General features: G+C 37.4%; 12 protein-coding genes across 12 annotated transcripts; 5 read left to right on the top strand and 7 right to left on the bottom strand.

Annotated features, from left to right (window-relative positions):
- Nucleotides 1-710: 710 nt before the first annotated feature.
- On the top strand, nt 711-3719 carry RAT1 (ssRNA exonuclease RAT1; the record flags this gene model as incomplete). The annotated part of the gene is made up of 1 exon (XM_056225688.1): nt 711-3719. One exon carries the CDS (start codon nt 711-713, stop codon nt 3717-3719), a length of 3009 nt encoding a protein of 1002 aa, XP_056079482.1.
- A 929-nt stretch (nt 3720-4648) lies between these two features.
- STD1 (Std1p) lies at nt 4649-5980 on the top strand (the record flags this gene model as incomplete). Its single annotated transcript, XM_056225687.1, has 1 exon — nt 4649-5980. One exon carries the CDS (start codon nt 4649-4651, stop codon nt 5978-5980), a length of 1332 nt encoding a protein of 443 aa, XP_056079481.1.
- Nucleotides 5981-6464: 484 nt separating this feature from the next.
- DBP5 (ATP-dependent RNA helicase DBP5) lies at nt 6465-7898 on the top strand (the record flags this gene model as incomplete). The annotated part of the gene is made up of 1 exon (XM_056225686.1): nt 6465-7898. The coding sequence occupies one exon, from the start codon at nt 6465-6467 to the stop codon at nt 7896-7898; it is 1434 nt and encodes a 477-aa protein (XP_056079480.1).
- A 963-nt stretch (nt 7899-8861) lies between these two features.
- IRC23 (Irc23p) lies at nt 8862-9179 on the bottom strand (the record flags this gene model as incomplete). Its single annotated transcript, XM_056225684.1, has 1 exon — nt 8862-9179. One exon carries the CDS (start codon nt 9177-9179, stop codon nt 8862-8864), a length of 318 nt encoding a protein of 105 aa, XP_056079479.1.
- Nucleotides 9180-10030: 851 nt separating this feature from the next.
- On the bottom strand, nt 10031-11482 carry WHI2 (Whi2p; the record flags this gene model as incomplete). Its single annotated transcript, XM_056225683.1, has 1 exon — nt 10031-11482. One exon carries the CDS (start codon nt 11480-11482, stop codon nt 10031-10033), a length of 1452 nt encoding a protein of 483 aa, XP_056079478.1.
- Nucleotides 11483-12699: 1217 nt separating this feature from the next.
- On the bottom strand, nt 12700-13968 carry CUE5 (ubiquitin-binding protein CUE5; the record flags this gene model as incomplete). Its single annotated transcript, XM_056225682.1, has 1 exon — nt 12700-13968. One exon carries the CDS (start codon nt 13966-13968, stop codon nt 12700-12702), a length of 1269 nt encoding a protein of 422 aa, XP_056079477.1.
- Nucleotides 13969-14476: 508 nt separating this feature from the next.
- Nucleotides 14477-15334, bottom strand: GLO4 (hydroxyacylglutathione hydrolase GLO4; the record flags this gene model as incomplete). Its single annotated transcript, XM_056225681.1, has 1 exon — nt 14477-15334. The coding sequence occupies one exon, from the start codon at nt 15332-15334 to the stop codon at nt 14477-14479; it is 858 nt and encodes a 285-aa protein (XP_056079476.1).
- Nucleotides 15335-15842: 508 nt separating this feature from the next.
- Nucleotides 15843-16619, bottom strand: CKB2 (casein kinase 2 regulatory subunit CKB2; the record flags this gene model as incomplete). The annotated part of the gene is made up of 1 exon (XM_056225680.1): nt 15843-16619. The coding sequence occupies one exon, from the start codon at nt 16617-16619 to the stop codon at nt 15843-15845; it is 777 nt and encodes a 258-aa protein (XP_056079475.1).
- Nucleotides 16620-16996: 377 nt separating this feature from the next.
- On the top strand, nt 16997-19624 carry HIR2 (Hir2p; the record flags this gene model as incomplete). The annotated part of the gene is made up of 1 exon (XM_056225679.1): nt 16997-19624. One exon carries the CDS (start codon nt 16997-16999, stop codon nt 19622-19624), a length of 2628 nt encoding a protein of 875 aa, XP_056079474.1.
- A 135-nt stretch (nt 19625-19759) lies between these two features.
- Nucleotides 19760-20860, bottom strand: CYC2 (oxidoreductase; the record flags this gene model as incomplete). Its single annotated transcript, XM_056225678.1, has 1 exon — nt 19760-20860. The coding sequence occupies one exon, from the start codon at nt 20858-20860 to the stop codon at nt 19760-19762; it is 1101 nt and encodes a 366-aa protein (XP_056079473.1).
- A 344-nt stretch (nt 20861-21204) lies between these two features.
- Nucleotides 21205-22071, bottom strand: PEP12 (SNAP receptor PEP12; the record flags this gene model as incomplete). Its single annotated transcript, XM_056225677.1, has 1 exon — nt 21205-22071. The coding sequence occupies one exon, from the start codon at nt 22069-22071 to the stop codon at nt 21205-21207; it is 867 nt and encodes a 288-aa protein (XP_056079472.1).
- A 238-nt stretch (nt 22072-22309) lies between these two features.
- On the top strand, nt 22310-24679 carry SHE4 (She4p; the record flags this gene model as incomplete). Its single annotated transcript, XM_056225676.1, has 1 exon — nt 22310-24679. One exon carries the CDS (start codon nt 22310-22312, stop codon nt 24677-24679), a length of 2370 nt encoding a protein of 789 aa, XP_056079471.1.
- Between the last annotated feature and the right edge of the window lie 446 nt (nt 24680-25125).

Raw genomic sequence — 25125 nt, 5'->3', positions numbered from 1 at the left:
AAATAGAAATACATATGGGGGGAACATTCTTGTTTACAGTTGAATGAATCGACATGTTTTATTTTAGAATGTAAGCAAAAGAAAGAAAGAAATTTAGTTCGACACAACTGTAAAATAGAAACGCAACCGCCTATTGACGCTTGTAGTCGTCTAAACTAAATTCTTATGTAATTTGAAATGGATTCATTATGTTACTATAAATGATTGATCTGCAAATGTGCTGATGTTGCAATCTATATCGAAAGATCACAGATATTATTACATTCATCAAATATTGGAAAATAATACTACCACAGTCATCTACGAAAAGAATTATTTTTTGAGCACCAGACGTGAAATTGCGACTGTTTTATAGTTAAAAGTATGGAAATTTTGTTCCAGAAACTGTTTTTTTGTTAATATTACAATTTATTATATGGTTATTTAATGTTTGCCGGTTGTGCATTCCCTCGTGTGCTTGCAATATGTCTATCACCTATACAAAATGTTATTCAATTCCAAGTAAGGCTCTTTTAACGATTTCTGACTCTTTTAGTACACTCGTCTTTCCATAAAGTTCCATTCGGGTAACCAATTTACCAGAATAAGATTTTCAACTATGATATTAAAACAGAGGAGCCTCATCGAAGTATCTGCTATAACTTAAAGTGCTCTGTTAAACAAGTAGATAATCTGGTTTAAAGAACTGTTGAGCTGAATTTTGTAATAGAATGGGTGTTCCGTCATTTTTCAGATGGCTGTCTCGAAAGTATCCGAAAATCATATCCCCCGTGTTAGAGGAGCAACCTCAAGTAGTTGATGGTGTAATATTACCATCGGATTATTCTGCTCCAAATCCAAATGGCGAGTTAGACAACCTGTATTTGGATATGAACGGTATTGTTCATCCTTGCTCACATCCAGAAAACAAACCACCTCCAGAGACTGAAGATGAAATGCTTTTAGCGGTTTTCGAATATACCAATCGTGTATTAAACATGGCTAGACCTCGCAAAGTGCTTGTTATGGCTGTTGATGGTGTTGCTCCTCGTGCCAAAATGAACCAACAGAGAGCTCGTAGATTCAGGAGTGCTAGAGATGCTCAAATTGAGAACGAAGCCAGAGAGGAAATAATGAGACAACGAGAGGAAGTTGGCGAGATAATCGATGATGCCATTAGGAACAAGAAAACTTGGGATTCAAATGCAATCACACCGGGTACCCCATTTATGGATAAGCTTGCAGCAGCTTTACGTTATTGGACCGCATTTAAACTTGCCACAGACCCTGGTTGGAAAAACCTACAGGTGATTATAAGTGATGCCACTGTCCCAGGTGAAGGGGAGCATAAAATTATGAATTTTATTAGGTCTCAAAGGGCTGATCCTGAGTATAACCCTAACACTACGCACTGTATATACGGTTTGGATGCTGACTTGATTTTTCTGGGCCTCGCTACTCATGAGCCACACTTCAAGATTTTAAGAGAAGATGTTTTTGCTCAAGATAACCGGAAAAGAAATAACTTCAAAGACACCATAAATATGACTGAAGAAGAAAAACAGTTCATACAAAAGCAAAACTCTGAACAACCTTTTTTATGGCTGCATATAAACGTTTTGAGGGAGTATTTATCTGCTGAATTATGGGTTCCCGGCCTTCCATTTACTTTTGATTTAGAAAGAGCTATTGACGATTGGGTTTTCATGTGCTTTTTCTGTGGTAATGACTTTTTGCCGCATTTACCATGTTTAGATGTCAGAGAAAATAGTATTGATATTCTTTTGGATATTTGGAAGGTGGTATTACCACGATTGAAAACATATATGACTTGTGATGGTGTCTTGAATCTTCCTTCTGTTGAAACATTACTGCAACACCTTGGCTCTCGAGAAGGGGATATCTTTAAAACAAGGCACATCCAAGAAGCTAGAAAGAAAGAGGCTTTTGAAAGAAGAAAAGCACAAAAGAATATGTCGAAGGGTCAAGACAGGCATCCCATAGTAGCTACTGAACAACTGCAAATGTATGATACGCAAGGTAATTTAGCAAAAGGCTCATGGAACTTGACTACCAGTGATATGGTGAGATTGAGAAGGGAACTTATGCTAGCAAATGAAGGGAACGAAGAGGCAATTGCTAAAATTAAAGAACAGAGTGACAAGAACAATGAAATAATAAAGGACATCAGTAAGGAAGAGATTGATGATGCCGTTAACAAGGCTAACAGATCTAATTTTAATCTTGCAGAAGTCATGAAACAAAAGCTTATCAACAAAAAACATCGTCTTGAAAACGATAAGGAAGAGGAGGAAGAAACTGCTAAAGAAAGCAAAAAAGTTAAGGCGGAGAAGGCGGAGTCAGAGGACAATCTTGATGCGGAGATCAAGAGTGAAATTGTAGCCGATGTAGATGATAGAGAAGAATCCGAAACTACGAGAGATTCATCCGTTCGAAGTAATATTGTTGTCAGTGAAGGTCCCCAAAATGGAGTTTTTGATACGGACGAATACGTCAAACTATTTGAACCTGGTTATCACGAAAGATATTACACTGCAAAATTTCGCATTCCTCCCCAAAATATTGACCAGCTAAGAAAAGATATGGTGAAATGCTATATCGAAGGCGTTGCCTGGGTGCTAACGTATTACTATCAAGGTTGTGCTTCCTGGAATTGGTTCTATCCGTACCATTATGCCCCCTTGGCAACCGATTTCCATGGATTCTCTCACTTGGAGATAAAGTTCGAAGAAGGTACCCCATTTTTACCTTATGAACAATTAATGAGTGTTTTGCCAGCTGCATCTGGTCATGCTTTGCCAAAAATTTTCCGATCTCTGATGTCTGAACCTGATTCTGAAATTGTTGACTTTTATCCTGAGGAGTTTCCTATAGATATGAATGGTAAGAAGATGTCCTGGCAAGGGATAGCATTACTGCCATTTATCGATCAAGACAGATTATTAGCGGCAGTCCGTGCCCAATATCCTTTACTTTCCGATGCTGAGAGGGCAAGAAACGTTCGCGGAGAGCCTGTTTTACTAATAAGTGACAAAAATGCCAATTATGAGAGATTTTCGAAGAAACTGTACTCGAAAGATAACAACCGCACTATTGAGGTGAAGTTTCAACATTTCAGGAGTGGACTAAGCGGTATTGTGTCGAAGGACGTCGAGGGTTTTGAATTAAATGGGAAAATGGTATGCCCAATTCAAGGAGGATCATTACCAGATTTATCTACTAGTTTGATCTTAAAGATGTCTTACAGATTAATTCCGTTGCCATCAAGAAATAAGTCCATCATACTGAATGGGTTCATTCCGTCAGAGTCGGTACTAACGGCATATGATCTTGATTCCATAATGTACAAATATAATAACCAAAATTATTCCCGTCGTTGGAACTTTGGAAATGATATGAAGCAAAATATTGTCCCAGTTGGACCCAAGGGTATCACCCAATACAAACCAAGAACTGGTGGTTATCGTGCATTTTTTTACTTCGCTGAACTCAGGAACAATACTCAACCTGTTTACAACCATAGTAAGAGCGGCTACCACACTCAATCTGGCTCCAATAACAGTAGATATAATACTGGAAACAATAGTTATAGGCAGAATTCAAGTTTCAGGAACAATAACTTTCCGGGAAATAGAAATGGTGGACATTACGGCGGTAACAGCTACTCTCGGAATAACAAGCAAAGTCGATATGACAATTCGAGGACAAATGAGCGCTAGTACTACTTTTTCATGGCCTCGCGCGCTTTTGTTTAGTAGATTTAGGTTTTGAAAAATATATAAAATCTTTATCTAACTGTAAAAAGATCTTTCAAGATAAAAATGTCTACTCCTTCAAAGACAAGGAGTAACCTATTACAACCAAAAAAAGGGACATTTTTAGAGCTATGGAAGCCAAGCTAGTACTTGAACATATACACTCTTGGAAACATCAAAATCCCTGTTGATCAAACGGTCGAGGCTATATTTTGATTTATGTATTTGTGTAATTCTCCTTTAAGATGCAGGGGAAAAAAAGACTCTTTTTCAGAAAACAGTGGCAGTCAACGGCGGTTGTTTTGGATACGGCACTACTTTCTTTTCTTCCAATTTTGTAAACTCAAAGCATAAATCTGGTTTACTACCATTCAGGGATGAGTATAGCCGAGTGGGTAGTCCAGGATATGCCACGCTAACCCCTTTGCTCAAGTCCCGAAAGGTCATTTTGCATTTCCTCCTCGACCAATATGTGTACTCACTTTTAGAAATCTTGCAACAAACGATCGGGTAACGTGGGGTGTTGTGGAAAAATAAAATAAAGTTTTAATAAATCCGACTGATCTAAGCAGGAAAATTCTCGTACGCGGGTTTTTTCTCAGTTTTTTCCTTCCTTTTTGAAGCCACGGAAAATCTTTTAGCGAAAGCAGCTCTTCATTCAGTACCGGAAAAATTTCGGGAGTTATTAAAAGACACAGTTATAGTTTGAAAGTTTTTCTTTTAAGTTAACGAGATAATCTTTGTTTCGGCAAATTAGACGACAAAGAAGGCTTCGAGAGGCATCGTACCCAAAGAGACACATCTGTTATATTAAGAGCACTCATTAGTCTCATATCTCCGTCATCAACGTGTATTTGTAGGAGGATTTGCCTATAACGGACAGGTAAAAGAAGATGTTCGTTTCTCCACCTCCAGCAACAGCGAGAAATCAATTGGGGAAGAGGAAATCGAAAAGGCATGATGATAATTTAAAGAGCATCCAACCCAGTGCTGAATTAGAAACAGCAAAAAACATATCTTCTGTTGGGTTCAACAATAACCTCCCACATAATAACCAGGACATGAATACAGTAAATCATTATAGTTTAAACCCCAATTCAGGAAGCGTTAGATGTAACAATAATTTTGTTACTACCCCACCAGAATATGCGGATAGGGCAAGAATAGAGATTCGGAAAAGATTACTGCCCACCACAGGAATTAAAAGCATAGATGCAAACGATGCCACTCCAGGAGATGAAAACATCGAACAAATAACCACTCCCGACTGTCAAAGTTTTATATCTGATCATTGCTCTTCATACCAATCGAGCATATTTTCACATCCATCCACCGTGCTTACGCATGTTACTACAGGTAGTTCCATATTAGATACAAAAACGCCGAAGTTTGTCACAGAAATAACACTTGAAGACGCTTTACCTAAGACTTTTTATGATATGTATTCTCCTGAAGTTCTCATGTCTGATCCTGCTAATATACTTTACAACGGACGTCCCAAATTTACGAAGCGTGAGCTGCTAGACTGGGATCTCAATGATATACGTTCTTTGCTAATAGTGGAGCAACTACGGCCAGAATGGGGATCTCAGTTGCCGACAGTCCTGACTTCCGGCGTTAATTTACCCCAGTTCAAATTGCAATTACTTCCCTCATGTTCTAGTGATGAGTTTATAATAGCAACATTGGTTAACTCAGATTTGTACATAGAGGCAAATTTAGACCGCAATTTTAAGTTAACAAGTGCAAAATATACAGTCGCTTCAGCAAGAAAAAGACATGAAGAAATCACAGGATCCAACGAACCGATAATGCGCTTATCTAAACCTGAATGGAGAAATATAATTGAGAACTATTTATTAAATGTTGCGGTAGAGGCTCAATGCAGATATGACTTTAAGCAAAAACGCTCTGAATACAAGAAATGGAAATTACTGAATTCAAATTTGAAAAGACCTGACATGCCGCCTCCAAGCCTCATACCTCATTGTTTTCAAACGCATGACTGCTCTAGTTCAGGTAGTCTTTTAAAAAAGGCTTTAATGAAAAACTTGCAATTGAAAAACTACAAAAACGACGCGAAAACATTAGGTGCTGGTACACAGAAAAATGTCGTTAGTAAAGTGTCGTTAACTTCGGAAGAGAGGGCAGCCATCTGGTTTCAATGCCAAACACAAGTCTATCAAAGACTGGGATTGGATTGGAAACCTGACGGAATATCTTAGGCAAACTAAGTTTCTTAACCATTAAACCAAGTAGACAATAGTTTTAATGATAAATGTGTTTGATACACGTGCTATTATAGATTTAATGACCTTCAAGTTTAAGTATTACCTTTAGTATTTTAATATGCTTCAAGCATTCTGCTTTGGAAGTGCCCAATAAACGTATGACATGTATACTTATCTAATATTGTGATGTTCTCTTTTAACCAATATGCGTAACGATAGTCATGAATAAAATATATTCGCCATTATTTTTAAAAGTAAATTAGCTGTCATGATTATCATTACCGTTATCGTAATCATTAAAATTATCACCAGTATTCTATCATCATAGAATCATTACCCGTCTTTGATTTTTCCAATTAAGGCAAAACATTGCAAAATTTGCACTACCTTTTAAGAGCAACTAAGAATATTTTGAGCGCAAGCAAAACTTGACCAACAACCATAGTACTTAGAAAGATACTTACAACCTCAGATTAAAATGAGTGACACGAAGAAAGATCCAGCCGATTTACTGGCTTCTTTAAAAATTGATAATGATAAAGAAAGTTCAACAAAAGAGACCAAGACCCAACTAGAGAAAACTGCTGATCCAAATGAAACTGAGCAAAAAAAAACTTTAAAGGTTGAGGAGAAGAATGAGAAGGAGAAGGACAGTAACTTGATTAGCTCAGAATACGAAGTCAAGGTCAAACTTGCCGATATCCAGGCTGACCCAAATTCTCCGTTATATAGCGCGAAATCTTTTGATGAATTAGGATTAGCACCAGAATTGCTAAAAGGTATATATGCTATGAAATTTCAGAAACCGTCTAAGATCCAAGAAAGAGCATTACCACTACTATTGCATAACCCACCTAGGAACATGATTGCACAGTCCCAATCTGGTACTGGTAAGACTGCCGCCTTCTCTTTAACAATGCTAACAAGAGTTAACCCCGAAGACGCATCTCCACAAGCAATATGTTTAGCCCCCTCCAGAGAGCTGGCCAGACAAACGTTAGAAGTTGTTCAAGAGATGGGTAAATTTACAAAAATAACCAGCCAATTGATTGTCCCAGATTCCTTTGAGAAAAACAAGCAAATCAACTCTCAAATAATTGTTGGTACCCCAGGTACAGTTCTTGATTTAATGCGTAGAAAATTGATGCAGCTACAGAAAATCAAAATTTTTGTTCTCGATGAGGCTGACAATATGTTGGATCAGCAGGGCCTAGGTGACCAGTGTATTCGTGTCAAAAGATTTTTACCCAAGGATACTCAACTGGTTTTGTTTAGTGCCACTTTTGCTGATGCAGTTAGACAGTATGCGAAAAAGATCGTTCCCAATGCTAATACATTAGAATTACAAACAAATGAAGTCAACGTTGATGCTATTAAGCAACTCTATATGGACTGTAAAAATGAAGCAGATAAATTTGACGTCTTGACCGAGCTTTATGGTTTAATGACCATCGGGTCTTCTATTATTTTCGTTGCTACCAAAAAAACGGCAAACGTTTTATATGGAAAACTAAAGAATGAAGGCCATGAAGTTTCTATCTTGCATGGTGACTTACAAACTCAAGAAAGGGACAGATTAATAGATGACTTCAGAGAAGGCAGATCCAAAGTTTTAATTACTACTAATGTTCTTGCTCGTGGTATCGATATCCCCACAGTCTCCATGGTTGTCAACTATGATCTCCCAACACTTGCCAACGGGAAAGCTGATCCAGCTACTTACATTCATAGAATTGGTAGAACAGGTAGATTCGGTAGAAAGGGTGTCGCCATTTCATTTGTACATGACAAGAATTCTTTTAACATTTTATCTGCAATTCAAAAATACTTTGGTGATATAGAAATGACTCGTGTTCCAACAGATGATTGGGATGAGGTCGAAAAAATAGTAAAGAAAGTACTAAAAGATTAGTAATTCAATGTATAAAAACCCCAAATACATAAAAGCTTAAATTTCATTACAGAAATTTGATTTTTTTATTGTTTTAATAACAGCAAAAATACACAATCGTGGCATTCACCTCAGGTTAGTGGCCTTTTTTTAAAGTATCGTATCTCATCGTATCTTAGCATCAACATGACCTTATGATATGCTCATTCTCCGTAATTATCAAGTTCGTCTGTCCTCTCTTTTCGAGATGTTATGGATGGGAAACAAACAAACATATTGACCATTTTGCCTTTATATAAAAATAATACGTTAATAGGAAAAAAAATGTAAAGCGTACTGCTCTTTTTGCTATCATAAAAACTATCAACTTTACATAATATGACGATATAAAACTATAAACATCCTTGGCAAATTCTTTTGAGAACCCAAAAACAATATATATATACAGGTAAGTGAGAAAACTCAACTATACAAGAATCGAACCCCTATAATTGTGGGGCCAACATGTCCATGAGTGGAGATTGAATGAATGCAACTCCAGCAATGAAGAAAGTACCATTTAGTGCAATTGTGTATAGTGGAGATTCTTTGAACGCTTGAAATCTTGACTTGGGTTGTTGTGGGGCGGCCGCACCTGCACCGGCACCTGGCATAGCAAACATACCGTTCATTTTTCAGTTCTTGTATATATTTATTGTTATGTTTTCTTCCTTATTATATGATAAAGCATGCCACATACAGAGTGTTAATGTGTTTGGTTCACTTTTATCCCTCGCCTCTTGGTGATTAGCGGAAAATAAACAGCGTACAAAATGACAAATAGTCATAAATTACTTGTCATATATATATGTATACGAGCGCGTAAGTATACATTTTCCCTTATAATCTATATATATCGTTTGCTTTTTAACTCTCCGTATGTATTATATTACTCTGCTTCCATGCAATCACACTAACAATAATGGCTACCGTATTTTCAATTTATTATATCGATCCTGCGATGTAATATCCTTCTTCTGATGACCTTGTTAAATGCAGATTAGTGAAGCTAGATGCATCTGATGTCGTCTCGATATCATTCCCGTCGAAAGCCGAGCTAATGCCCGATTTCGTTTGAAGTGTCGTCGAAAAGAACTTTTTAGATTGGCTATGGATTGTAGACAGCAAAAAAATTCTCAAATTTCTTATTTGACCAAAGACAGTATCCATGTAATCCACGCTGTTATATCTCTTTGGCAACCTTGGACTACGCGGCCGATTATTTCTTTTAGAACGCCCCAGTTTCCTCTTGTAGTTGAACATCTGTGACAAATATAGCGTCATCCGATAAACGTACAAAAAGAGATCAAATGCATACAGGCCTAAAAATGGTATTAGCAGAAAAGCTATGCATGTTCGACAAATATACTGAAGAGATTGTAGAACAAGCAGTAAAACTATTTCTAATGCCTTTTTCATGGTTTCCAAAAAGTAAACGTCCTGATTCTTTGTAGATCTGTGATTTCTATATGACCAATGAATCCTGTCCCCAATAACTATGGGATAATAAACTTTTTGTAAGGTTGTTTGGCTTTAACAGACTAGCATACATCTACAGACGATCACCCTTCCCAATATGTTCTCTTTAACAGTAGATTAAAGGAGACCCTGATTCTTAATTATAGATATGAGTTGTTTAATGAACGTTATGCGTTTGTTATCACAATTTCCTTCAAATTAAAAAATCGATGAAGTAGTGAGAAAAAGCCAAGAGACAAAATAGCAGAGACAAAATAATAGTGACAATAATAAATACTAAAAAAAAAGACTCTATTGTTTTATACCGGATCAATGCTGCTTTTGAGTGATATTTTTCGAACAATGTACGACATTATCCCACTCGGGTAATCCGAGGAACAAACAATAAACCGTTATTTGCAGGGGACACCCAAATAAGAAGGGCCACAGCCAGCATTATGTGACGCCACTTTTTTCTCTTGTTCGTTTTCTATACCTTAATACAGTTCACGTACTTTAGTTATAGAGATACAAATACACATCATCTCGTGACAAAGGGAGAAGCAGGAAGAATGATATTAAAACGTCATATTGAAATATGTGACTTTTTGATTCCTTCCCTTTCTGCTTCTTTCTCTAACTTAATATATATACACTCACTGCACGCCAATAACACTCAACTCCAAAGTCCAAACTCTACGAATATGTAATCGGACTGGTACAATGATTTTATGTAGCTCTGCTTCGGGGTCCACATTTGTTGGCAAAACAAGCTCAATGAGCCTCTTTGATTCATCTTTCCAAAAGCCAAAGATCTCCACTTCTAGGTCGATATCTTCTTCACCCCACCAGCATTTACGGGCTGGTTTTCTCCAAAATAATAGCAGCTTAGCGTTGATATTAGGTTTAGGCACTAGATCATACAGTTTAGGCAATTCTGGTAGCTTGCTTCTGGTTTGCGAACTGTTTCTTGAGGAGGAGTGAGAACGAACATTATCTGCCAGTTTCGACAGCCTTGATTTTCTCTTGTCGCGAGTGGCAGAAGGTACCGAACTTCCTCCTGTGACATTCCTGGCTGTGGAAACGGTACTGTTAGATTTACTTGCAGATAGTGAGTTAATCGATATATTGGATTGCATTGGGGTAATGAAGTTTTCTTGGGGCTTGTGCTCTGCTTCCCACTTGGCCTTTGCATCGTCGAACTTTTGCCGAAACCCTTCAGTGGTTTCGTTAGCCAATCGGCAGAGAGATAGTGAACTTATGACTGTTTTACCAGTTTCTTGAGTTCTGTTACCCCAACAAGTCTCCTTCGTAAACCCGGAGGAACACAGCATATCCATCAGGTGTTGTTCAGCAGGTCCCAATTTCTTTGAAGTAGATTTTGCTTTTGAAGAAGAATTAGCATCCTTTTCACTCTGCTGTTGTTGCTTTAGTCTATTTGAGGAATACAAACCTTGGAAAATTGATGTCTTTGAAGTTAAATAACTGCCAGCAGCCATTTTCACTTGAGCCATAAAATGTCGCAACAGGTCCTCATTATTTTCTTCATTGGTAGAATCAAACTGGAACTCCTCCTGGGGCACACAATAATAGTCCAAATCTTCTCTCAAAACAATAATAGCGGGCTTTTGGTGTAAGATATCTTGTTCATTGTTGCTTGAAGCTGAATTGTTATTACTCAACCCAAAAAATCCCTTTGCATTGGAAACAAAACTACTCGATGGCCTGTCAAAAAATTTCTCCACAGGATGATTATACAAGTCATCGTGTGCCTTTGTGTAGATCTCCATGATGTACTCAAAACAATCAGGAGGAAAATTGACGATATAAACTTCATCGTCTCTAGTCAAATTGGAAATAACTTGGCCACAACGGTCCAAAAAAACACCTGAGGGAAATAAACATAGCAATAAGGATTCGGGTAGGGACATCAACTGGTCTCTGGTGATAAAATAATGATTTTCTTGGATGTTCAGATGAATTAGTGAATCACCATAATCCTCCTCGTTACCTTCATACTGCGTGTTTTGTTGCTGTTGTTGCTGTTCTTGCAGAATCGGGGCGGACTCTGCAGTATCTGGAGAAACTTGCGTGATTATGTCGTTCATTTTTTATAATATATAAAAGCTCAAACAACCCTTATCTTTATCAATTTTAATGAAGGGGTGAGAAAGAATATCTTAAGCGTGGGAGGATGCTTCTTATTGCGTTTTCTGCTCTTTTCGAAATGAAGAAGAAAACCAACAATGAATATACAACTAAACCACTACTGGCGAGAATATTCCTCAATTAAAATTATTACTAAATAACGTTATTTTTTTACCCTTCTATCTAGTAGGATAAACGTTCCAAATGCTAACAAAACTTTCTTTGTCTTTTGAATTTGGGTCCTTATCTTCTTACTGCCTTTGGGGGGGAGAAAGAAAAATATGACTCTAAACTGAAGCCGAGTTGGAGACTCTCTCACACTCTATCACTATGCCTATGCCGTAAACTCAAAACAATAATAAGGATTGTTTTCTGTCTTGCCTCTTTTCTTAGTGATTATGATTCTGAAATATAAGAAGTTGGCCATTGAATATGGGCTGCTCTGACTAAAATCTTCCCTTCCTGATAAAATTTGTTTTTTTATTTTGAATTGCCCTCCTTCGGGTCGTTTGAAAATAACACCCAAACACTACGCACATACCGCAATTCTGATACGTATGATACAAAATACAAGCTTGATGTTCTTCCTGGCCGTGAAAGTGGTGCTTGTGTATAATTGCATTACCACCATCAAACGGCGTTTTACACACCCATCATGTCATTTAAGTTCTTGTCTTTATTTTCTGCTCATCACTTTTCTTGGGTGTTTTACGTGACCTATCACTTTTTTTTTTCTTAGCCTTGCCTTTGCTGCCGTTCTTCGCACTATAAAAAAGCATGGTTATGAAAAATTTTACGCTCTTCCCTTTTTATGTTGTCCTTAAGATGACCAAAATCTGTAAACCATTACAAGGATATCAACTGTCTTTTTAAGCACTTGCGTCACAGGCAAAATGTGTTACATGCTTAGAAGCGCACCGACTACCTGTACTTTGAAGTATCAAAGTATCTGAATAGGTGCGATATAAATTTCTTTCTTTTTTTCATGATGAATTTGTGTTTTTAATCTTATCTACATTATCTGAATTAATAGCTAACAATAGTTATAATGGAAGATATACAACTATCAATAATTCTGAAATATTTTTGCACTTTGTAAAATCAGTGCGTTCAAGGAAGGTACGCGTAAACCATAAGAGTCTGTCCTTATATTGGCGTTTATACATAGATATAAATCTTACATCTCATCGTCACTATTGATCAAGAATTCATCCTCATCGGGATTTTTCTTACTTCTAGAAATGGCGTTCACTTTGGTTGGTGTAGTATCCAATGGCTCAGGTGGCAGCGGCTGCCATTTTTTCTTAGTTTCTGTGTCGGGAGTGTCAATAAAAGCGGTTTCTGCTACCACTTTCCCGGTCGATTCACCAGATTTTGTTCTTGTTGGCAATTGAGGTGGCACATCTTCATCATCTTCGAGTCCATCTTCGTTGTGTAGTGTTATTCCGTGGCTTTCTAGGGAAAGATCGCCCACTTGAGCACCAAAAGAATTAAACCTTCTTCTCTCAGGTTGTTGAGGCCTTAAGTTCTTTCCACCTTGCGACAAATCCACAATTTCTGGCTCCCATTCATCCTGCTGATCTTGATGAGCGTATTGGTTGTTACTTTGCTCGTTTTCTGGAGCAAAATTTCTCCTGTAAGCGTCACTTATCCAGTTACTGACTTTGTTTGCTGTGTCTTGTAAAGAACGACCAGCCCTGTCTGTGAGCTCTGGCAAATCTTTTTCGACAAATTGAGACCACGAGTCTTCTTCTTCCTCAGCATCTCCGCGGAGCTCTTCCCTTTCATTGGGAGACAACGGATTTTGACGTCTTCTTTGCCTATCTCTCAGACGTTGTTCGTGCATGCCTTTAGCTGCACGATCACGATTACGACGACGAGAATGTGAGCTATTAAATTGCTCATCTAATTGGCGTGCTAACAGTTCATCCTGTTCCAATTGAGTTTGCCGTCTTCTTGCAGGCGCCTCTAAAGTCTTCCTTACAGGTTGTGTTGGTAATTCAATATCTCTACCAGATTCGGGATCAGAAAGAAATAATAAGGCATTGAAAGCAGGATCCAGAGCACCCTGGGACGCAATGATCACTGCTTTAATGTATTTCTCTTCCAAATTAGGAAATGCATCCTTCAACTCTTGCAAAATTGGATTCTCTTTAGATGGGTTTTCTTCAGGCTTCTTTCTGGCAGGCAATGGAGGCTGTTCTTCTTCCTCTTCTTTCGAATCCTCAACAGTTGCCACCTTTTTCACCTCATCAGTCCCCGAATTTCTTGTAGCTTCTTTCTCGACCCTAGAAGTATTATCATTGTTGGCTGACGTGTCACTCTCTTTTTTTTCATCTGAATTTAGGTCCACATCTGTTGTCTTTGCGATTTCCTCATTAATTGATTCTGGAACATCACTCTTCTCAAGCTGAGAAGAGTCCTTGACATCTTTGTTTTCCTCCATGGTTTTGATTCGGTAATATAGCTTTTTTTGTGAGTGACTGGTCAAAATCTATCACACTCTCTACTTAAACCCCTTCCCGGCTCAACACTATCTTCCTCCCAAGCCCTTACTTGCCAAGAGTCGAAAATACACGTGAGACGTCAATGATGATATTTGATTGTTCATTTTCTTGCGTTAGTATATAAGGAGAGAATAATTTTCTTATTCTAACCATAGATCTTCCTTCTATCCATCTTACACTTGACTTAATTCTTTTAGTTTTTTTCTAAAACCTCGGGAATATAATACTAAATACTCTGTTATATAGAACTTTCTAGGCCTTTTCTTCTATGGCTATGAAAGCGTGGACAACGGAGATAAATAGACAAAATACTGAATTTGGCTTTTGACAAATCTTCTTCTCGGTGGGTGAGGTCGAAAACTGATGTCCTGACCTGCCTGTCATAAGTCTTTCAGACATACTTAGCACTTATATTTGCTGTTCGTATCATTTTCTAACAGTTACGGGTTACATACCGTTCTTGAGCTTTCTTAGCTCTTGCATCACTGTAGCTCTGGGATATGCTGCAGTGGTATCGCCAATCGCTGACCTAACGGCAGAATCATACAATCTCATAAACGGATTATACTCCAATTCGTCGGCTAAGGTAAAGTGCCCAGTAGTACACTCGCTATTCTTGCAGTACTGTTCCAACTTATCAAACTTCTTGTTTTGTCCTATATTGGGGTAAATTTTTGCTCTGATGAACTTGACATTGCCCTTGGTGTATTCATGACCTGGGTATATTTTTACTTTATTCAAGTTCGTCTCACCAACTGTACTCAAGATTATTCTATTCAAAGCTGTGTCCATATCTCCTCCACTGCCTTCGAAAAACCTTCCACAACCCGCGTTGAACAGAGTGTCACCTGTGAAGATGCATTGCTGATCTGTCTCCAGGTCTTTGACATGGTAGCATATAGAATCCTTTGTATGACACGGGGTTCTAATACAAGTTACTTTTAAGTTACCCAAGTGATACTGCTGCAAGTCTTCCGGCACTTCTGTGGTACCAGGAGAAGCCTTTGACCCACCAATTATTGTAATCTTACGGCATGTGTTTTCTTGGCACAGGATACTATAAAGTGCTAAGTTTCCTCCTGAATGATCGTAGTGGTGGTGTGTATTAACAATGGCGTCAATGCTCTTCCTTTCTTCAACACTTAACTCTGGCACCACCTCAAGAGATTCTGCAGGATCAATTAGCCATGCTTTTCCTCTGTTTTCAGTGCTTAATAGGTAACTGTAATTGACACCACCTGTTAGCCATCTCATTTTTATAGGCTTCACATGCATATTTCTTACTTGTTGCAGTAAAAGTTTCATAGGGATAATAAAATGACTTCACCGAAGATCAAGAATAAGTCTACCTTTTTCTTTTCAATACTTACTATCCAGACTTCGAATAAATATAGTTCTTAGATATAATTCGTTTCGTATCATATATGTAGCCTTCTCCGCGATGCCGCCAGTTCTCCAATTTCTTCTATCAAGTAGTAAAAATGACCACCTTAATTAGGTACTCACTAAAACCATACCAATACTTCATAAGATATCCTGCTGCAAATTGTCAATACAGAAAGGCATTATGTGAAAGCGCACTCTTTTATCTGGTTATATTATTGCCAAAGGAGCAATAGCGGTATATAAAGATTAAGTACTAAATAGGAAAAAGTAAAATAAGGAGGTGGAAAATAGCAGTACTCTACAAATTGAAAAATGCTGATGAAAAAGCAATATCTGACTTTTATAACATTATGGCGAAGTTCCTTTTTACTTTCATTTTCATGTTCATTTCACTTGGATTTTCTCTTCTTTCTTTGATAAATTCTATTTAGGTTTTAAAACCGCCACTCTTCGCCAAATCCATCTGTTTTGATTCAAGCTTTTTAACCAACTTGAGTCGCTGTAACTCCTGCCACCTTGTTAGTTGAGCTTGTTTATGTAGTTCGAACCCAAAAATCTTTGGAACATATCTTTTTGTTGGATGTTTGGGCACCATGTCTGGAAAAGCCTGTAAAAACATGCCTGGAAAACTTGTACCGAAATAGGCACCATCGATGGAGCTATGTCTCGATGATTTTGGTATATAAAGATCTTCACAGGATGGGCAGTATAACTTAACGCAATCAATACCAGGAATGTCATGCAATCCAACGGGCAACAACGGCTGTAAATTACAATACACACGAGGACACCTCCCAAAATCTGCCTCTTTATATTTGGCATACATTTTCTGCAAACCTTTGATAGTTATAATGTACCGTGCATGGATGAGACCATATAACTTGCGGGAATCCGATTCTAGCTGTTCTAAACGGGCGTGAGTCATGTTCTCTAAAATACTATCATCCAAATCATCCACAATATACTGTACCACATAGGAAAATTTGGAGACGGTCTTCTGCAAATTCATCAGATTGAAACGATCAGTGATATATTCCGGATCAACGTCACAGAAATACTCATGTCCTTTTCTGCCAAGAAACAAATCGATCCACATATCTACGTATTCAGATGAATCAGAGTCATCATCCATAAGAACATCATCTTGCTCAACTCTGGAGCTTCCTCTATCCACTGTTCCTACATTCTCGGATCTACTCCCCATGATCTGCTTTTCTATAAGTTCTCTGAGTCCCTTAATCTTGAAAAATTGAAAAAGTTAGCGTTCCTTAAGCAAAATATTGATGACAAAATCCAGCAGGAAAAGTCCACGTATCTAGAGTAAATCAGAATATTTAAGAATGCAATTTATCTACTTTCTTTCGTGCGTAGTTAAATTGATAGAGGACATATCAGTACAGTCTCACTTATTCATTTCCATATTTTTTCTTCTTGAGAAGTCGACAAAAAAAAAGCGCGAAAAAAATACCAATTAATTCAACCAGCATTAGGAAGTCTTTACAAAGCTATACAAATATAGGTGAAGTTTAACTGTGAATACGGTACATTTGATAGGAAAAGAGGGGCTATACAATTCTAACAATGAGATTATTAAAATATCCTCTGGATATCCATAATAAACAAGTGAATGCCTTGGCCGCCCTGGGTCCCTATATTATATTAGTTAGCAACGATGGTCACGTGATGGCATGGAAGCAACAACAACTAATCGATACTGCATTCGATAAGGTAATGATCAAGGATCTAAAGCCTGAAGTTTCTTTCAAGGTGAACCAGGACTCTGCCGGCGATATGTTTTTTTTAACAGGGGATCTCGAAACATTATATATTGGATCTGAACACCGTTTGTGGGGTTATTCTGATTGGCTTTGTAAAGATACAAATAGCATCAATCCTGTCGAGAAAATGAAAAATAAGCTCATATTCGAGTGTAAATCTCCAAACACAATAACAGATGTAAAATACGACATAAACCTAGGTATAATATTTGTTCTTTCAAGTAATGAAAATAAGATTCTATTGTTTCATCATAAAAGCTTTGATAAGCTATCAGAAATACCTACTGACAAGATGAGCAAACCTGTTACGGGAATAGTAGATTCAACTGGCCAGACATTTACTGTTATGACTTCAGATAGGTCGATTTTAGTCTATCAAATCAACAGTACGGGTACCCACAAACTTGTACATAAATTAACACAACATGTACAAATGTATCCATTACATTATAAAATCTCAATGTCTCCCCAGGCAGACATACTACCGGTAATAAATTCGGTGAAAGGTGTACCGAATAATGCCACCAGTTGTACTACTTTGCTTGACAGGAACAACAATTACAGAGTTACAAAAACCCTGGTAACACCTTCTTCGAATGGTTGCAAAGTCCTCGTTTACTCTCCAGCATTCTATGAAAAACCTAATAAGAAAAAAGGTACCACAGCACGTTATAACTTAGTCGCTACTTCAGGATCTACAGACGGTACTATTTTAGTCTGGAACACGAAGAGAATGAAACCTTTATTCAATGCACTGCAGGTTTCCTCCACTGCAATAAATGATATGTCTTGGTCACAAGATGGTTTTACCTTGTTTGCCATTTCAAACGATGCGACATTATATACATTCGCATTCCAGGAGAAGGATCTAGGTGTAGCACTGCCTCAAAAGGAGATCAAATCTTTGCAAGAATTAAACAAAAAGCTTCCAAAGCTTGAAGAACCACTGGTAGAACAAATACCTAAAAATCTTTCGGAAAATGTCAAACTAGAAGAATCTTCGAGCACAGCATCTATTCCAAACGACATTAGTAGGTCGATCACAGGGAAAAAACTGTCCAAAAAAAAAAAGACTAACAATCAAAATAATAGCCTTAAAACCATTCAGAGCACGTCAATGGAATTCAACACTCCTTCGTATACTGTGCCGAGAGATTTGAAAAGGAAACCAAAAGAAACAACTTCGAATAACGTTGCCCTTGGCAGTAAAAAGCAGAAAAGAGAGTTACAACCAATTGATTTTTTGGATACCAACCTGCTCCTTCCCAATACTTCTTTTTCGAGGGTTAGACTTGCAACACCAAAGATCAGATCTGCATTTAAATACTCCCCAACCAACAATCCAAACTTAGTTCTCGATGTTAAAAATGGTTCTGGAAATGAACAAAGGCCAACAATTGTAAAACTTACTTCAAAAGTACTCGATGAGGATCAAGTGTTGTTTCAAGATTTTATTCCTAAGCTGATAACAATCTGCACAGCCGGTGACACTTTTTGGTCTTTTTGTAGTGAAGATGGAAGTGTTTACATATACTCTGATTCCGGAAGAAAACTATTAGCACCTCTGGTGTTAGGTGTCAGTATTAGTTTTCTTGAAGCATGTGGGATGTATCTGCTTTGCCTCACAAGTATAGGTGAACTTTATTGCTGGAATGTAGAGCAGAAGAAATTGGCATTTCCCACTACTACTATTTATCCTTTGTTAAATCCGACATTACGGTACTCTGATGATATATTGACCAGAGCTGAAAATATAACACTCTGCTCTATTACGAAAAAGGGCGTACCACTGGTTACCTTGAGTAATGGCGATGGCTACTTGTTCGATAAGAACATGGAAACATGGCTTTTGGTTAGCGATGGTTGGTGGGCTTATGGTTCTCAATACTGGGACACAACTAACACTACTGGGCTGTCTTCTAGTAAAACGAATGCAGATACTTCTGGTAGCAATGAAACTAATATAAATGAAATAGTTAGCGATATTAAGAATGATAATCAAAGCATCATTAATTTTTTGGAACGTAGGACAAATGATGAACTTAATAGAAAAGGTAGAATAAAGAACTTACAAAGATTTGCTAGGACAATCTTAATGAAAGAAGGGTTTGAAAACATGGAAGAGATCGTAACTTTATCCCACTTGGAAAACAAAATTTTAATAAGTATCAGGTTAGAGGAGTCGGAGGAATTTTCAAAATTGATGATGGTTTATTGTATCCGTCTGAGTGAATTGGCGTATATGGATCGTTTAGATGATGTTTTCCAATGGTTATATAACGATATCTCCGTCAGTAGTACCGACTCAACGTTTGCTGAAAAGGATTTTAGGATGAACCTTCTAAAGAAGATACTAATTGCATGCGGTGATATCAGACAGGTTCAAAGAGTTACTACACGTTACGCCAAGGAAATGAACATAATATCTTAGTTGGGTGCTTACAATTCATTAACTGAACTTTCGTCGTTTTTATTATATACAGCATGTAACATTAACATTATAATTACCATCTTAATCATCCAACATCTGATTCAATGGTAAGCGTAATAAGCTTCCCATGCTATACTACGAGAGTTTATAAACATTTTCGGAGTTCCAGCCTTTGCTAGATAGCAAACCTTTTACTGGTCCCTGGCTAAGATCATACTTTCTTCCAGATATACTACTAATATAACTTTCGGGACCGCATACTAGTGCCAATATGGGCTGAAATTTATTCTTATTGTTGTTAGAAAAGGGAAGCAAGCCTTTGTATAAATAGGGTCTCGTAATTGATTTCCCAATAATTTCTACTATCTCTTGCTTTGTTTGCCTATCTGTTTCAAAAATATTCAACTGGACTCTCTTGGAAGCTTGTAGTCTCAAAAGAATAGGGTACAAAGGTCCTAATTGTCTAATGTTATCACTTGTGTGAAATAACTTTATATTACCCCTGAATGGTGATTCCGTTAAAAGTAATTGCAAGGCTGTGACTACCCCAGTACCAGCAGTGAACATCATTATGTCGTAAGGCTGATAAAAAAATTGTGAATTTTCTCCTTTAATATAACTCTTCTTATCACAATTATTCATGTCCAAACAATTGCGGGATCTCTTTAATTCATTCGGCAAATGTGGAAACTCATAATCAACAAATGGTCCTCTTATTTCAATGACATGGTCCTCTGGAAGGTGGTGTAGCCATCTTGCGACCTCTCCATTTTCATACTTTTTGATATAGAATGATAATTTTCCGTCTGCATTACAGCCATCTTTCAAGACCTCCATCTCTTTTGAAGCTGGATTAAAACTAAGCGGTAAAGGTGTATAACTGCGGACCACCATGACTTCCGGTTGCTTGACTTCAATAGACCAAAGATTTTCAGCAGTCATCTGCGACCATATGTTAACTTTCTGTTTGACTAACGGAGTTACTTCCAGCAAAAAATGCGATGGATCAATGTCTTGCTTGTGTGAAATTCTATATTTGACGAAGTGAGATGGAGATAACTCATGAGTGTTGTCCCTATCACGTACAGATTCATAACTAAAGTAGCTACCTATTAATCCAACTGTAAGTAAACCACTTGTGGCTAAGAACATCTTAGAATATCTACTCTTTTTAGATGACTTGTGAAGCATACGTGCTATTCGGGAACCAGATGAAGCATTTTTTGTCCACAGCATATTTGTTCTCCTATTTTATTTTGTTTTCTGTATATCTGAAGGACTTTCACCAACACTTTATATTCTTTAAGTTCTTGTTTTTTACTTAAGTAAGAAAGTCTTTGTAATTCTTTATGAGGGTATAACTATATGAACGACGACTTCTCAAAAAACAAGGAAGAGTGAAAAAAATAATATGTTCGACGTAATTTCTATACATATATGGCCAGGTATGAAAGTGCACGAACATTTGAATAGAAATGACATATCTTATTATGGAAACACAAGAAAAGGCCACGAATATTAAGAATAATCTTCATGTGTATATACTATATATTATGATTATTTGATGGCGTACGCAAGCTTTAAATTTTCATGATGAGAAATATAAAAAAAAGCATTACGAGCAGTACAATCAACAGGTACATTCTCCATCTGCTCGTGCGTTTTTGATGACGCATTGCCTTTCTTAGCTCATCCGAAGCCATTTGAGTGTTATCTGATGTTGTATAAATATTAGCTTCAATGTTGTCGACTAAAATGCCTTGCTGTTGAACAACGCTTCCCAGATCTTTGAAAACTTCGTTCAACTCCGTTATACCTCTTTCAATATTACTTATTTCCTGGTCTCTCTGCTCGATAAGATTTTGCTGATAAGCAAATTCTTCGTTATTTATTGGATCCCTCTCGACAACTATTTGGCTGCTTGGTATTCGAGTACTTATTAGACTACCCTCTCCTTGTTCTTCATCCATTAGAGCAACATTGTTTGCCATTTCAGTAGCTTCAAGAGATTCTCTTGCCTTTTCATTAACTTGTTTCATCACTCCGGCGAATTGCCGCTGGATACTTTGAAACTCTTGTAAAGAATAACTGACATCTCTCACAAGTTTTTCTCTAGCTATTATTTGGGTTTTATCCAGGCTCGCATCCTCAATAGCATTCATGTTTTTCACTGAAGTATTGACCTTTTTGATAAGCTCACCTATTTCTTCAATTTTTGTTACGGATCTCTTATTAATTCTCTCTACAACTTTCGCACTAACGTCTCCCCTCTCTATAAATGACTTCAATGTTGTGGTGAATTGCTGCAGCGTGCTTATTTGTCCATTTATCTCAAATAATTCTGCTGCAACGTCTTCTTTCAACGTTTGAAACTCAGGCGAATCGCTGAATCTGGAGCCATTCCAGACCCCTTCATTATCACCACCAAAAAATTCATCTTCTGACATTACAACGCACTAAGATTCTATAAGTTTGTTTGAGTACTAGAAAACCCTCTTCTAAGTGGTTATGCGTGTTATATAGGGGATTATATTTCAGTTTAGCAAATGATCGTTGATCATGATGATTATCAGCCGCGATAAGGCACGAAGGCTCAAAATAAAAAAGGAATCTTCTGAGTAATGGTAAGGGACGTCAGTATCTGATAGGCTTCCATCAAGAGATTATCCAAGAGTCACTACCGCGATGCCGCTGAATGAGAGATTGGATGATTCAATCGAAACCTCTGTAATTGATAATCTTTGTGCCGCGTTTGATAATACCCTGATATCTACCCCTGATGTTCAAAAATATAATGATGCTGTAAGCGCCATTTTCCAACTAAAGCAATACTCTGCATCTAGGAAGATACCTACTGATGTATCAAATATCAAAGGGTTTATAGATGACCATAAAGTTGAAGAAATATTGACAAGGTCTTACCAAGATCACTCTGAATCCCGTGCGCATTTATCAAAACTTATCCAGAAAGACATCACCTTCGCACTAAATTTATTTGAAATGTTATCCAGATCATCAGTTCATATTTTTGTTGGTTGCTTCACGGACAAGAAGACGACAATTTCACTATTGAATGAGCTGCAAATGAGGATACATTATGGCGAGGACGTCCACGTAACTTATTTGCTTAGTGTAATTCTACAACTATTGAATAAGTTCAGTTATAATTTTAAAGAAGTACGATTTTTAGTGAAAGAACTTATTTTACGCATAAATGAGGATGAGGTGAAGTCGATGATGCTTATAATTTTTGCTAATTTACAATCAAATTTTGCAAAGGACTTTGATAAGGCAATTATCGATTTCATGAGCAGCCTGATTGTGGAAGCGGAGATAGAGGTAGGAAATGATCCATTGTCTACAATAGTCAAAACTCTCTCAGAATTGTATCCTTCATTGACGGCACTTTGTTCTGAAGTATTCTTGACCAATGGGTTAAGCAAGCTTTTCAAGAAAAGAGTGTTCGAAGAGCAGGATTTGCAATTCACAAAGGAACTACTGCAACTCTTATCGTCTGCATGTATCGACGAAACAATGAGAGTTTATATTACTGAAAATTACATTCAACTCTTAGAGACGTCATTGAACGTGAAAGAAGTGCAAGTATATTCTGCATTAGTATTAGTCAAGACATGGTCCTTCACAAAATTAACAAATATAAACTTAACACAATTATCTGAGATATTTATAAGTGCCATTTCAGGATGTGTCATGCCAAAAATCAAGGATTTGAATGAAGGATCCTTTAAATCGGAAGAAGTCACTAAAGTCGATATGTCCGTGGAGGCGCTAGCGTACTTGAGCCTGAAACCCTCAGTGAAGAATATGGTTAGAAATAACGGCAGCTTTATTAAAATATTATTAGACCTGATAACAAACCAGAGGACCACGCATTTTTTGTATGGCCTTTTGGTTATTATGGCCAACTTAACCGCCTTACCAGAGGAAACCAACAGCGGATCTCAACCAATCAATGATTTAAAAAATTATGCGGACTTAAAAGGACCAGCTGCAGAGAAGATTGGCGCAGAGAAAGAATCAAAAGTAGATATCACATTGTTTGACGAGAAGTATGTGTTAAACACCGAATTAATATCTTTTTTGAAGAGTGAAATGCACAGCTTGAGCCCCAATTGCAAACAACAAGTGGTAAGAGTTATCTATAACTTGACTCGCTCAAAAAATTTCATTCCTCAATGCATTTCACAAGGTGGCACAACTATCATCTTGGAATATTTGGTCAATAAGCAAGACGTAGGAGAGCCTATACGTATTCTAGGCTGTCGCGCTCTAACAAGAATGCTAATATTCACCAATCCAGCTTTAATATTTAGAAAATACTCTGCATTAAACGCCATACCGTTCTTGTTCGAATTGCTACCGAGGTCTACACCAGTGGATGAAAATCCATTACATAACGACGAGCAAATCAAGTTGACAGATAATTATGAAGCTTTATTAGCTTTGACTAACTTAGCCTCATCAGAAACATCCGATGGTGAAGAAGTTTGTAAGCGCATCGTGTCTACAGATGACTATTGGTCTACAATTGAGAATCTGATGCTGGATGAAAACGTCCCACTGCAAAGATCAACACTAGAATTAATAAGTAATATGATGAGTCATCCATTGACAATTGCTGCGAAGTTTTTCAATCTGGAAAATCCGCAAAGTTTGAAAAATTTCAATATATTAGTGAAATTACTTCAATTATCCGACATTGAATCTCAACGAGCCGTTGCCGCTATTTTTGCTAATATTGCCACTACGATCCCATTGATAGCTAAAGAACTCTTGACCAAAAAAGAACTCATTGAAAATGCTATTCAAGTATTTGCAGATCAAATTGATGATATTGAACTAAGACAAAGATTACTTATGCTCTTTTACGGATTATTTGAAATGATACCAGACAACAGCCCTAACGAAGTATATCCGTTGTTGCAAGAGAATCAGCAATTAAAGAAGGCTCTGAATATGTCTTTGGAGAGGGGAGACTTAGGACCAGAGTTTTCTGCTGCGATCCCTGTCATTTTGGCTAAGATCAAAGTCTAAATGTAAACAGAACTGTCGTGTATAACGCATTTTCTTTCTCCACCAAGAAAATTAACAAAACATGGCTAACTGAATCCACTGAAATTATGTAATATTTTCACAGCCAGAAGAATATTTTCTTGGAAATGGCGCTCTCTGTATATATATTTCTAGTTATACTTCACTTTTCTTCACTCTACAGTACTACTCCATAGTACTACTCTACGGTACTTTATATGGTGGATGATACCGCAAGTGTTCTGAAAAAAATTGGCTCTCCAGTGACTACGTGAAGCACCTCTTTTTTTTCCCTCAGAGTTGCTTCGGTCCGATGGTTAAGCGAACAATAGAGAAAGGAAAGATCTTCTCTTTTTTCACGTCTTCGTTTTTTTAAGTTATAACTTCGTGCAGCATGCGATGTACCAAGCTTGTTGTTAAACGAGCCTGACTTCTTAATCGCTTAATCA

The sequence above is a fragment of the Saccharomyces mikatae genome, assembly GCF_947241705.1.
Source record: "Saccharomyces mikatae IFO 1815 strain IFO1815 genome assembly, chromosome: 15".
NCBI classification, from domain to species: domain Eukaryota; kingdom Fungi; phylum Ascomycota; class Saccharomycetes; order Saccharomycetales; family Saccharomycetaceae; genus Saccharomyces; species Saccharomyces mikatae.
The sequence above is the reverse complement of the archived record's forward strand: the minus strand, read 5'-3'. Positions and strand labels throughout refer to the sequence as shown.